Source organism: Arachis ipaensis, chromosome B4 (genome assembly GCF_059453495.1).
Source record: "Arachis ipaensis isolate K30076 ecotype BB chromosome B4, ASM5945349v1, whole genome shotgun sequence".
Classification (NCBI taxonomy): Eukaryota; Viridiplantae; Streptophyta; class Magnoliopsida; order Fabales; family Fabaceae; genus Arachis; species Arachis ipaensis.
The window spans coordinates 5,311,289-5,325,115 of record NC_142439.1 but is presented as its reverse complement, the minus strand read 5'-3'; the positions used below and the strand labels follow the sequence as shown (position 1 = coordinate 5,325,115).

Sequence of the window (13,827 nt, the reverse complement as noted above, 5' to 3'; positions counted from 1 at the left end):
TCCTATTTAAGTCCCTAACGTTTCAAAATTGACTCAATGTTGTCTTACCGTTAGGGATCCGTTAACATAATTGACAGCTGGACACAATTGAGACGATTTTAAAACGTTAGGGACTTAACTAGGCCGAAAACGTTAGGGACAATAACGATGCATAAAAATAAATTTTAATTTAATTTTATCTTTCAATAATATCAATTTTAAGTGTAATTTACTTAGATGTGATTAAAAAATAATTAAATACTATGTATAGTAAAAAATTGATATTATTGAAGAATAAAATAAAAATTTATTTCTATGTATCGTTTTTGTCCCAAACGTTTCGTCCTAATTAAGTCCCTAACGTTTCAAAATCATCTCAATTTTGTCCCACCGTCAATTCTGTTAACGGATCCCTAACGGTAGGACAACATTGAGTCAATTTTAAAACGTTTGGGACAATTTTAAAACTTATCCCAAACGGATAAAAATAATATTTTACTCTATTTTTATTTTGCCTCTCTTATAGCATGCAACATAAATTGATAATTTTACAAGCACAAAGAAATAATCCTCATAATTATATTTTTATAAAAGGACACGTTTGGGACAATTTTAAAACTTATCCCAAACGGATAAAAATAATATTTTACTCTATTTTTATTTTGCCTCTCTTATAGCATGCAACATAAATTGATAATTTTACAAGCACAAAGAAATAATCCTCATAATTATATTTTTATAAAAGGACCTAGTATTTTATTCATGTAGTGTCTTTTCGGTTGATATGTTATAGTTTTTCATAGGGGTGTGCATGGCCCGGCCCGACCCGAAGACCCGGCCCGGTCCCGAATAATTTAGGGGCTAATTTGATGTGATTTCATCGGGTCTAGGGCCGGGTATGGGTCTCAAAAGTAGACCCGGTCATTATTTCGGGTCGGGTCCGGGCCATAGCTCGGGTCACCCGAAATCAGCCCGGTGGCCCGGTCATCATACACAATTAATATTTTGTGTTATTAGTGATGGATGATGGCTATTATTATGTGAAATTTAAGTATTGTAAACCTTAATATTTGTGTTATTAGTCATTATATATAAGACTATAAGTTAATGTTTTATGCTTAAAATGCATAAGACTTTAGACTAATGCATAATTTTGTGTTATTTGTATTGATTTAAATATTTGGTGTTATTAGGCAATATTAGTATTGATTATGGTTATACTTTAATTTTAGAGAAGAGTTACTTCTTATTATATTTTTCTAAGTGAATTTTACCATGTCAAATAATGGTTGGAGTCTTGGAAATTTGGATATTTTTACATGCTAACTTACAAGAAGGTATCAAGGTAATATAATGTTAACGGCCCGGTTTTCACCCGGTTTTTATCCGGTATAATCGTGGCCCGAAAGTGTATAGGTTTCATCGGGTCTAGGGTCGGGTTCGGGTCTAACAAATAGACCCGGTATATATTTCGGACCGGGTATGGGTCACATCAAACCCGGTTTCACCCGGCCCATGCACACCCCTAGTTTTTCATCTATAATTGTGAATTTGTGATTAAATTTTTTTGAAAGACATTACTCGAATATTAAAAAATAATATATAAAATTGTTAAATAAAAACTAAGATTCACCCATATTGTCAAATAAAAGAATAAGGCGCTCAAATGGCATAGTCTCCCCATACTCAATTAAGAGGTTGCGGGTTCGAGTCTCCTATCTTTGGTAAAAAAAATAAAAATAAAAAATAAAAAAAAAATTTGGTTTAATTATTCTAGTCACCAAAAAAAAAAAAAGAATAAGGCTTTTCGGGAAAAAGAATTTTAATTTTAAAAATAAACGAACAGATGTATTTATTTCATCTTTCCATTTAGAAATAAAAACAAAATTTGGAATAAATTAAAAAATATTTGAATTTTAAAATAAAAATAAAATAACAGAAAGGCCCATTAGGGTTGAAGCCCAAGAAGGCCCAAAACGTGTGATGCTTCTTAAAAACCCTACGCAGAGTCCCATGCTCGTTTTTATACTCCGACTCTCCTAATTTTCGTTTCCTTCTTCTGCACCCGGCGCCGTTTCTGAGGTTTCAGTTTTGCCTTGGTAAGATCTCTCTTCCTCTTCATGATCCGTGTTATGCTTACAAGTATTGAATCTCGTTCTACGTTTTCTTATATTAATTTAATTTCACTTGTTATTTTATAGCCTATGATGCTAAGAAGGACGTAGAAGCCATTTATGGCGTTCGATTGTTTTTGTCACTCTTTGCGTGTTGTTTTTTATGTTGCATTTAGCTGATTTGAGGATACGCTATTATAAAAACCCCGCCTTTGATTTGAATCTTAGCTCTCTATTTTTTTTTAAAAATTTGTTATATAATAATCATGTTGATACATATACATGTTTGGTTTCGTGATTTATGATGCTTATAGTCTTACTGAGCTGATTAAAGAGCTAGTGTGACATATCTTGTGATAAGGGATTAGTTACCATTAAGATGGAACTTACAGACTTAGATTGTTATGTAATATTGGACTGTGCAATTTCAAACCTTTTCCTGTGAATGTTGCTTTCTTTTTTCAATTTTAAATTTGGCTTTTGGTCTGCACAACCTTGGTTTGTGTCAATATGGTTAATTTTTTTTATGAAATTGTTAACAGCGACAATGGTGAGGGTTAGTGTCTTGAATGATGCTCTCAAGAGCATGTACAATGCCGAGAAGCGAGGGAAGCGCCAGGTCATGATTAGGCCATCATCAAAAGTGATTATTAAGTTCCTTTTGGTGATGCAGAAGCATGGTATTTCCCAATCTTCTTTACCTCCTTACTTTACCTCTTACTGACCACTATTGGATTCTTAAGTTTGTTTTATTTTATTTTTTATCTTGATTTGTTATACTTTTATGCCTGCTAGGGTACATTGGCGAGTTTGAGTATGTTGATGACCACAGGGCTGGAAAAATTGTGGTTGAATTGAATGGAAGACTGAACAAATGTGGGGTTATCAGTCCCCGTTTTGATGTTGGTGTCAAAGAGATTGAAAGCTGGACTGCTAGGCTGCTCCCTTCAAGACAGGTCCGCTTTTGAGCTTTGTTTAATCTGTTTTTGTTTACTTGACATCTTGCTGTCCTTTGGTATTGTTAACAAAACATGTGAGATGAAATTAGAGCCTTTAAGACTTGTAGAGTTGGATCCAAGTTGCTTCTGTTTTACAAAATTTAAATTCACTATGAGATAAGACAATCATGTGTTTTCACCTAACAACTTAAGTATTTTGGGTTAGATTCATGAAAGTTTTAGAAGTTAATTTGTGAAAAATATTCACAACTATTGAGTTCAATTTTGCATTATTGTGATTGTGAATATTTTTTGTTCAAAATGTTGCTTAATATACATACATTATACAGATGAAGCATTGGCACTTTAGAAATCATCCCATATTTGTAAATCTTTATTCACTACCCTTAAGTTGGTTACTTAGGATGAACCTTGAATATAGGTATATGGACAAAACCAATTTTCTTTTTCCATAGCGATGAAAGCCTCTAGCTTGAGATACTTATCCCTTTATAGTTTTGCGATGTAATACAATTTTGTCGTAAAATGCTTATGTCAACTAATTAAAAATTTCCCTAGATATACTTTGATAACGTGTTTTGTATTGTTGCTCCTAACCGTCTGTTGTTTACAAAAATGTTGCAGTTTGGGTACATTGTGTTGACTACCTCTGCCGGCATCATGGATCATGAAGAGGCAAGGAGAAAGAATGCTGGTGGTAAAGTGCTGGGTTTCTTTTACTAGGCTAGTTTATTTTTGCAAATTGCACTTATTTCAGTTTTTAAGACTCACATGCTAAATGGAAGATATGCTAGTCCTGTGTTAATGCCAAGTATATCATAGCAGGAGCTATTTTTCTTATGTGCTTTTGGTTTTGTTTAAACAGAAAACAATTTTGCTGCTTTATTTAATCAGATTTTATTATATTATTAAGGCTTATTACCTGGAATATCTGCCAAGATATATTTCTGAATGATGTGTTAAAAGGAGTGTACTTCATTACCATATTACATGATTAATATTAATACACAATTTCTGTATTTTTTTTCTAAAAATAAATGGCCATTGATTTGAGCTCCAATATTTGTTCAATTCTGAGAATATAACGTGCAAGGTGCAAGATTTTTAAGATTTCAAATAATCTGAGACAAACTCATGAACAGAAATGGTCAAATGGAGGTAAAGAAAATAATTGTTTCTTATTTATTAAGAGGAAAATGATAATAAAGAAATGTCACATGTTCAGTCACGACGTATACGTGATCAATTGTGTTTTGAGGTACATGTGGTTCCAACATTGTGGTTTGGACTTTGAAGCAACATCATCAAACAACACCACATTTTTTCTTCCTTTTCCAAAATTGTGGACTTCACTAAGAGATGGAGATAGATCTGTTCTCCAACTTTGGAAATTCGAACTAAAGACATTTCATTTTTCTGAAGCATGAAAGCAAAGGGGACAGGTAAGGTAGCTTGAGTGCTTGGCTGAAAAGAGGTTTGGGAATTTATGGAAGTCATCATCATAAGCGGAAAATAATAGTGCAACGGAATTTATGCATCATGATCCTGTCTTGTGGCCTGTGGGAACTTTCATAAGCGTGTATGGCTCTATAAAAAGTTAAAATCACAGGGATCTTGTTTGGCATGATTTAAATAGTTTAATTTTGATAAATTGATAGTATAAAAAAAATGCAACAAATGGAATATTATACAACCACCTCATAAAATTTATAAAAAACATTATTGGTCAAATTTTCAGGAGATGTAGTTGGGATAAAGAATGGTGTATATATTGATAGATATGGATGAATAGTGCAATGTGATTTAGTCACGGATATATAAGTCTAGGTGATAACAATATGATAAAATATTTGCATGGATAATAACCTGTAATCTCTGAAATAAAAGTCAATAAAAATTGGCACACTTTTAATGGTGTCTTTATTACAATAATAGTTCAAGATCAGAGTTAGACGGTTGAGTGATAAACTTGGTTGAGTTGATAGCAGCTAGCATGCATAAACAAAAACATGAGAATTTTGAGAAGAGACCTAAATGCAATTGACAATCACTTCGGAACTCTATGCCACTTGGATCAATCAAAAGGTCATTAGTAGCATTTGATTTTGAAAAATAGAATAAAAGAAGATATAGAAAATAAAATATAAAAAATAGAGATATAAGAATTAATGTTTTATATTTTATTTAATAGTGAATTGAATATAAAAGAATAAATAATAAAAAATTATTTTTTTATAAAAAATTTAAAATAAAAAATATAATTATTAAAATTTGATATGATAATAAAAATAAAAAATAAATTGTGTTTTTATTTAATATTTTTTATATAATATTTTTATTTATGTTTCATTTATTAAACATAATTTTATATTTTTATGTTGAAAAATTATAGTGTACAGATGCTATAATACAGATATTTTCATTAGAATAACCCAGTGATGACAGATGTCCATATGCAATGTAAGGAGGAGTGCAAAACGGTGTCTGGAGAAGCTTCCACGGAGCCGACATGCTCATGCTGGAATGGTGATGGCTCCGTTTGGAAAGATGGAGCTGCACATGCTTTTGCAGGTATTGGGTCTGGATAGAATGAATTTCATAGGAGGCCTTGGACGACGGTGGGCCGTGGGGTATTATGGTTTAAAAGGATAGCTTAAAAGCGTAATGCAAGAATAAATAATTTAAGAATATATGACCCAAATAAAAAAAAAAAAAAAAATATATATATATATATATATATATATATATATATATATATATGTGCCCAAAAAAATATAGATTAGAATAAGATTTGGAAAGAAGAAAAAATTTGGTCAACACTCAAAACTTACTTGCAGCCTAGACTTGGGTCAGATGGCAACTTTGTTTGTCTCACTTGGAGCTGCACCGAATCCAAATCTTCATGGAAGAATATAGAACCATACTAATAAAGTAATAATAGAGGTGGGCGTGTAAGTTAGTGTGTGTTGTGTAAGACAAAAAAAAAATTACTTTACTTAGCAATAACTAGTTGTTTTGTGGTATACTCGTTATAAATTATTTTTGTATCATTTAAAAAATAACGCCTGAATAGGCACTGTAGTGTTAATAATAAATGTATAATTCATACAGTATCGGCAAAATATTGAGATAAAAAATTTTGAAGTTAATACAGTTTAAATATAGTTTAGATGTGTTGATTCTATTTATTTATTAGAAACTTGACTAAATAATATAGTTCAAGAATCAAATATGTAAATATACTGACGTTAACATTTTTTATTATTTTCGTATGTTATATTTGCCCCAAAATCTAAATTTTTCTGAGTCCGTCGCTGGTTGACGCTATAATTACTGAATGAATGCTGAATAAGACTAGTTTGGAGTATTTCGGTGTAGGTTTGGTTGACTTCTGACTATTATTGTTAATTAAAAGAAGGCAATAGGAAGGGTCACTTTGATTATTGTAGTTGTGGGTACACCTCCGAAGTGGATATAGTGTTGGTGATGTGTAGAATGTAAAATCAGAAAGCAGTTGATCGTTAGGGTATTCCGAATTTGTAGCGAAAATTTTAAAGAGCTATTCGAATCGGTCTGAAGGAAGAAGAACGTTTTCGATATAGTAGAAGTTACGAAAGAATGGAAGATGTAATGATGAGACAAAATCAAGGTTAGATTTATGAATAATGCATCTGAAAGCAAATTAATACACAATATATCTCCAAAATTTTATTCTAGCAAACAAATCAGTTCACAGTTTATTTTTTGGTGGAGTAATTACCCAAATTAGTCTCTAAAAATTTTAATAGTGGACATTTTAGTCTCCAAAAAAATTAATACACAGATCAATTTTCAACATTTTTCTCTATCAGACATAACAGCCTTCCATCTATTTTCCGATGTAACTCATTAAATTCTTTAAGTATTTATTAGAAAAAAAAATATTAGTAGATATTATAATATTAGTAGATATTTGTTCATTCCATAACAATCCCAAAGTAAATAATGCGCCATCGGTCATCCCTAAAGTCCCATCGTTGTAATGGATCCCATGACAAAAGCAATGAGCCCTCGAAACACCCTTCTAGAAATCCTTGAGCTTATTTCAAGCGGAAGTATGTTCTTCTCAGTATTTACAGTTCTCACCAACCTATCATCCTCTTCGACTAAATCACCAAAGTAGTTCCTGAGATTGACGCCGTGCACTAAAATTATCCCTAATATTCCAATTGCACCAAATACATCCCTTATATTGAAATAAATTGTACCATATTAATTTCTGACACATTTTCCGTTAATGATGCGCTGACGTGGACTTTTAGTGACACATATCACCTCATGGTTTAGCCACGTGTAATGGTATGATGATGTGTCAGTCAACGACACGTGGCATGCTGACGTGGATGGTTATGCCACGTGTCACAATGCTATTTTGCCACATGTCACAATTTTATTTGTCTACATGTCATCCACTATGTCATCATTACATATGTACCAAATTGGTCCCTTACTTTGCATCAAATTACTCATTTTAGTCCCTAAAATTGAATGTCTTGCACAAAATTAGTCCCATCATGAGTTTGTTCTTTTTTTTTTATAAATTCAAAATTTTTAATATTTTTGAATACACTAATTTTAGTTTTATCTTTTTCACAAGTTATTCAAATACAAGTACTTTTATAAAATGTTTTTAAAATTTTAGTGTTAATTATACATTTTTTTCACAATATTATATTAAAAGAATTATATGAGATATTGATATTGATTTAGTAAAGAGTGTAAGTTAAGAGAGAAAATACTCAGTTTGGTCCCTGATGTTACACTCGAGTCTCAATTTAGTTTTTGATGTTTCAATTGCCTCAATTTAGTCCTAAACTTTTCAAATTTTAATCATGTTAGTCCCTAAGGTGGTTTCCGTCACATAGTCATTACTGGAAAGATAATGTGTACAATAGAATGCCATGCTAGACGTCTAACGGATATATTACGTGGCGTTTGAAACTTTTGCATCAATTTAGTCCCTAACAACTATTTAAATCCCTAATCCCTAATTCTATTTGAAACTCCGATGCTTCTTCTTTGATTCTTACTCCTCTTTTGAGAGATCTGTTTATGAAATTCATGTTGGGTAGTAGCAGTAAATCCGCTGGGAGTTCCAGCAACCAACGCTCTAATGGAGGTTGGAGAACCACTCGAAGCAGAGAAGAGCGATTTCCAGAGTGGTGTGGGTGTAGGTGTAGACCCATTATGAGATGGTCAGAAACAGATACAAATCCAAGGTGACTTTTTTTTGGATGTCTAAATTACAATGTAAGTGCAAAATTATTCTTAACTTTTTCTAAAATTTGTAGTATCTGATTCTTTCTCCATCTCCATTGAATCTGTTTACAGAGTGTTGGTAAGAGGTGATGTGGGTTGTTTATTTGGACTAATGAATTCCATAAAGAAGAAGAAGCAAGAGGCAGAGTGGTACCGAAAAATGAAAATAATGAAGAATGGAGGATGAACTTTGTTTGGAAGATTGGAAGCTTGGAATTTGATGTTAGGACTTTGAAATTGGTAGTGACTTTGTTGGTTGCAATAATTTTGCTTGTAGTTGCTATGCTATTATGGAAATGGTGAAGATTGACCTGATGTTTTTTTGGTAAAAAGCCAAATTTGATGGTTTAGATTCAAATTACAGGAATATTTTGAAAAAAAAATTAATGTATATTGTTGTATCTATTTTTGTATTAAGTCTCAATGAATGAAAATTGCACCTGTGTTAATATGAATTAAACAACACAAATAAAATATAACAATTTCAAACAAGAAATATCATCCAATTCCTTTATAATTCATTAATAGAACATTCACATTAATATTGAATTCAAACACAACTAAAAGGTTTAGTGTGATGCAACACACAAACAAAACAAAGTTATCCAAAAGGAACAATTCCAAGTATAACTAACCAAAAGCCATCAATTTAGAGATATGCAAACTTAGAGAAATAAGATAACTAATCCAAAAGTATAATGCCTTATTACATATAAAGCTCCCAAACACATAATAATTAACAACTCAATTCTTTTTTCTCGGAGGTTTGAATTCGAGAGTTGGGACAAATTTCATGAAACTAGCTAGTCGCGTGGCTGTCCCTGAAGATGCACCTTGCATTGGATCAACTGGTACATTAGTTTGTGGTAGGGTACTAGATGGTCAGGACACCATTCTTTTGGTTGCAAGCTTTGGGGGTCTTGCATTATGTTACACTACATTAGTCTCCATCTATAAAAAGTGGGAAGTTAGTAAAATTTGAACAAAAAATAAATTGACATAGTGGTTAAATTTAAGGAATAATTTAAAATATACCATTACCTGTAGAGAGTCTTCATTCTGAGACATAATTGGTTGGCTTATGCCAAGCTCAACCTCAGCCTGACCTTCATGCTGAACTTCTTGGTGTTGAATTAGAGGTGGATTGTCATTAGGTGCACCAACTTGAGATGGTACATTAGCAGGTGAAACAACATGGGCAGGGTTCACAACTGGAGCAGCAGTGGTAGGAACAGCAGGGTTGGAATTACCGCCTTTAGTAGCAGCAGCCGCAGCTGCTATAGCAGCTGCCACTTCTTCAGCCTTTTCTTTTTGGACAATTTCTCTTGGTGTGACCTTTTTTCCCACAATAGCATCAGATCCTCCCAAAAAGTAATTGTCATCTTCACCGGAATCAGACTCTCCCACCACTAAACCATCATACTCTAACAAAATCTTTCTCTTTTCTTTACTCAGATGGCCTTGTGAAGCATGCTTTGATTTAAATTCTTTTGTTTTAACAGCTGAAATCTTCAATGAATCTTCATCTTTCCTTGAACTTTCCTCACCCCAGGCTTATAAAGGCTATCTTCCACGCTATCCAATGAAAAATAAACAAACAACACGCATATACGATCAATAGTTAAATCTTCTAGATCAATTACTTTATGTTACAAGATGCAAGAAGCAATTGACTTAATTAACTTGGCTACATATACAGATTAACACTTTGATGAAATTGCACCTCTCTTCTAAATAAAACAGAGGAAGAATCAAATGTAACATATTACATATGACAATCTGATTCCATTCTTTTATTTCTTAATCCATTGATTATCAAACAAACACACTAATGTCAAAATCCTAATCCAAAAAAACTCCCCTAAAATACTCACAATCAAATTAATGGTACAAAAACAGAGAATGTTCAAATATCTAACTAATAAGCTAAGAAATTAAATGATAGTCACTGAAAACATAAACCCTAACAGAGAATATGCACAAAAATTAACATATACTAACATGCAAAGCAAAATGCATAAAAAAGAAAAAGAAGGAAAACTAAAAGTGAAGCAAAAAAACAAAGCATCATCATAGGTATAGAAGTTTTTTTCTTTACTATTTTTCTTACCTCAAACTTAGTCAACGCATTTAAAGAGAAGACAGCCGGTGCAATGTGAAGTGGTTGAAGAGAAAAGAATCGCAACTTCAACGAATCTGATAAGTCAGACTCGCAACAGCGCCATTGAAGAGGGGGGAAAGAAGAAGAATAATAATCCTATTATGGAGAGAATATGGTGTAGTGGTTGTTTAACTAAAACGTTTGCCATCTCTTTAGCCTATACGACGTCGTTTTAGTGGAGTCCAGCGTGGCATTCTATTGTATACGTCATCTTTCCAGTAATAACTCTGTGACGGAAACCATCGTAGGAACTAATATGATTAAAATTTGAAAAGTTCAGGAATTAAATTGAGGCAATTGAAACATCAATGACTAAATTGAGGCTCGAGTATAACTTCAGGGACCAAATTGAGTATTTTTTCAAGTTAAGAGTATAATAATATTTTTTAATACAAACTTTTTATTTAACACCTTAATAAATATTTTAAGAATACTTGATAAGACACTTGTTAACTAATATAAATTCGTTATTCCCATTTGTATTAAGAATATTCGATTCCCATATAATTGACTTCTTACTAAATTAATAAGATAGATTTATAGTATACTGTCAATTATGATAATTTATTTTATCTATAACTTAGCAAGGCGGCCTTTTCATATATTATACTATTAATTAATATAAGCATTTATTGTAACCATGGCTTGAATAGTATTAAAACATATACAAATAAATACAAGGGGTAATAATAAAATTTTGGATTTAGCTAACATGTGCTCTAATGATACAAGTTAAAATTATTAATTAAAAAATTTATTATAAAAAATTATATAATAAAAAATATAATTAAAATTAGTGTATCAAAAAATATTGAGAATTTTAAATTTACAAAAAAAATTGAGAACAAACTGACGAATGGACTAATTTGATGCATGACATTCAATTTCAGGGACTAAAATGAGTCATTTGATGCAAAGTAAGGGGAGTAACTTGGTGCATATGTAATGATGACATAGTGGATGACACACGGACAAATAACATTGTGACACGTGGTATATCCATCTACATCAGTGCGTCGTTAACGGGTAACGGGTTAGGGACTAATATGGTGCAATTTTTCCAATCTCAGAGACGTAATTGGTGCAATTGGAATCCCAGAGACGATGTTGATGCACGGCGTCAATCTCAAAGACCACTTTGGGGATTTACGCCACCCTCTTCCTTTATTAACCACCCAATTCGTCTTAATTTCCCTCACTCAATTTCGTCCCCATTAAATTTCCCAAATAACTTATGATGACCCGACCCGAAATTCACCCCCCAGCCCATGCTCATTCAAACCGCAGGCAAGTTGTATCATGTAAAATACTTTACTCGTGGAGCCCAACAACAAAAAACAACCCATTTACTATCATTACCAAACAACCCATTTGTCCCAACGCGCATTTCGGCCTAATATAGACTCAACCAAAATAGATTCTGTCTAATTTTTCAGCTGTGACTTGGCTCAAATCAGACTCCTAACACGTTTATGTTACTAAATGAGGCTCCTAACGCGTTCTTTTTATTGCTAAACAGAGACAAACTGACACATCATATAAAAGAGACAATAAACATATTAAATATACATAAATTTTTATATATCTGTATAAAACTTAAATCTATATAATAGAGCACGACCGGGGCAGGGTTGTTAACTCTTTCGCTGCCGACGCTCAGAGACCCTATCAATAGAGCTACAGGAATCGAAGAAGTCTAATCCCAACCCATTTCACCATTTATTGTGGGGTAAGCCGCTACGTTTAATAGATCCATAGCCGCTAAACTTAGCATCTCTATTTCACAAAGAGGGAGAATAGGATTCCAGCTGGAGGCTGCACTCACCTACTATAGAAGACTGGCAGCTAGCCTACATCAAACAATAAAGAAACTAACTACATGGGCTGCTAAGGAACAAGAAATTGGGGAGTGTATCAGAGCCATAAGGCCCTTGAACAGTGAGCAATAAGATAGAGTTATATGGATGCCTGATCACTTAGTTTTCCATAAAAAACGCCAGGAGGTTAATCAGAGCTACTATGCCTTGGTTGAATTAAAATCGGAGATCTTTTTAAGAAGGGAAAGGCTTATGGTGGATACCTAGGCACCTAGAGACGAGGAAGGGCGTAGTAAGCGACGAAATGCTTCGGGGAGTTGAAAATAAGCGTAGATCCGGAGATTTCCGAATAGGTCAACCTTTCGAACTGCTGCTGAATCCACGGGCAAGCAAGAGATGCGAGAGCCGTGGCACTGCGGATAACTCCAAGGTCTATACTCTTTTTTCCTCGGGTTCCTACTATCATAGCTGCCTTATCAGGGACTGCAGTTGCTTGTAAGGATCACTTGGATTGCTACCCCAAGGCGCCATCCATCCGGACCCTTTTATGTTTATGTCAGAAACTCAGAATATGTTCTGTCATTATAATTGTACCTTTGTTTAAACCTAGACATAATGGCTGATCCTTAGTTAAAGCAAACAACAAAAGTTTCCATGGTTTAATAAAGGAAAACCGAAAATGACACAAATAAAAATATCGTTCCCTAGCCATGAGTCCACAGCACTCTTGCATTTTTTTTCTCCCTCCTTTAAAATGTGAGTCCTTCGATAGTAAGTTACCTTAATTTCTTATTGAATTTTTCTGTGTTCTTTTTCCAAACTTAATGGAAGAAGTGAAATTATAGATAAAATTTAAAGCAAATGCTTACATCATATATATAGAAAATTAAGTAAATAAACAAAGAGAGTTCATAAGGAATACATGCCTATTTGAAGCATTCACCTCTCACTGCTGACACAAGTAAGTGTATAGGTGTCCTATTTTTTGATAAATTTCATTGTGACCATTAGACTATTAGTATATTGTTTAATGAGATAGATAAAAATATTAATTGTAATGTTGTCTTTTATTGAACAAATAGGCATATGGAAGAAAAAAAGAAGGCACCATATGGTTGGGCTCGGTTATATAGCTTTGAGCTAGTCCATTGTACATGACCCTAAGAAAGAAAAAAAAGAAGGCAAAGTTGTGCTGTGCAATGCCTCGTGTCTAAACGTGAAACCCGTTTCTCAAACCGTAACACTGGCTAAAGAAATGGATGACATTCTTGACTTGAAGCACATAGATGCATGTTCATAGCTATTGAAGCATTCAAATTCCGAAAAAGTAAAGTTAGTGGCTTGTTCATTGGCCTCTTCCCAACTTGTGAAAACACCAGGATGATGTCCCTTGGTTACAGCAACGAAGAGGAAACGTTTAAGACTTTCATCCATCTTGTTCTATCCTTGTACAACTCACTCGATGTATAGTGGAGTGGAACTAAAAAAATGCAATTCTC

The 13,827-nt window shown here is 33.1% G+C and overlaps 1 protein-coding gene across 1 annotated transcript; it reads left to right on the top strand.

The window, feature by feature from the left end:
- Positions 1-1,989: 1,989 nt before the first annotated feature.
- LOC107638570 (small ribosomal subunit protein uS8z/uS8w) lies at positions 1,990-3,970 on the top strand. The gene is made up of 4 exons (XM_016341906.3): positions 1,990-2,078; positions 2,636-2,773; positions 2,889-3,049; positions 3,677-3,970. The coding sequence occupies exons 2-4, from the start codon at positions 2,641-2,643 to the stop codon at positions 3,773-3,775; spliced, it is 393 nt and encodes a 130-aa protein (XP_016197392.1). The 5' UTR covers positions 1,990-2,078; positions 2,636-2,640; the 3' UTR covers positions 3,776-3,970.
- Positions 3,971-13,827: the final 9,857 nt, after the last annotated feature.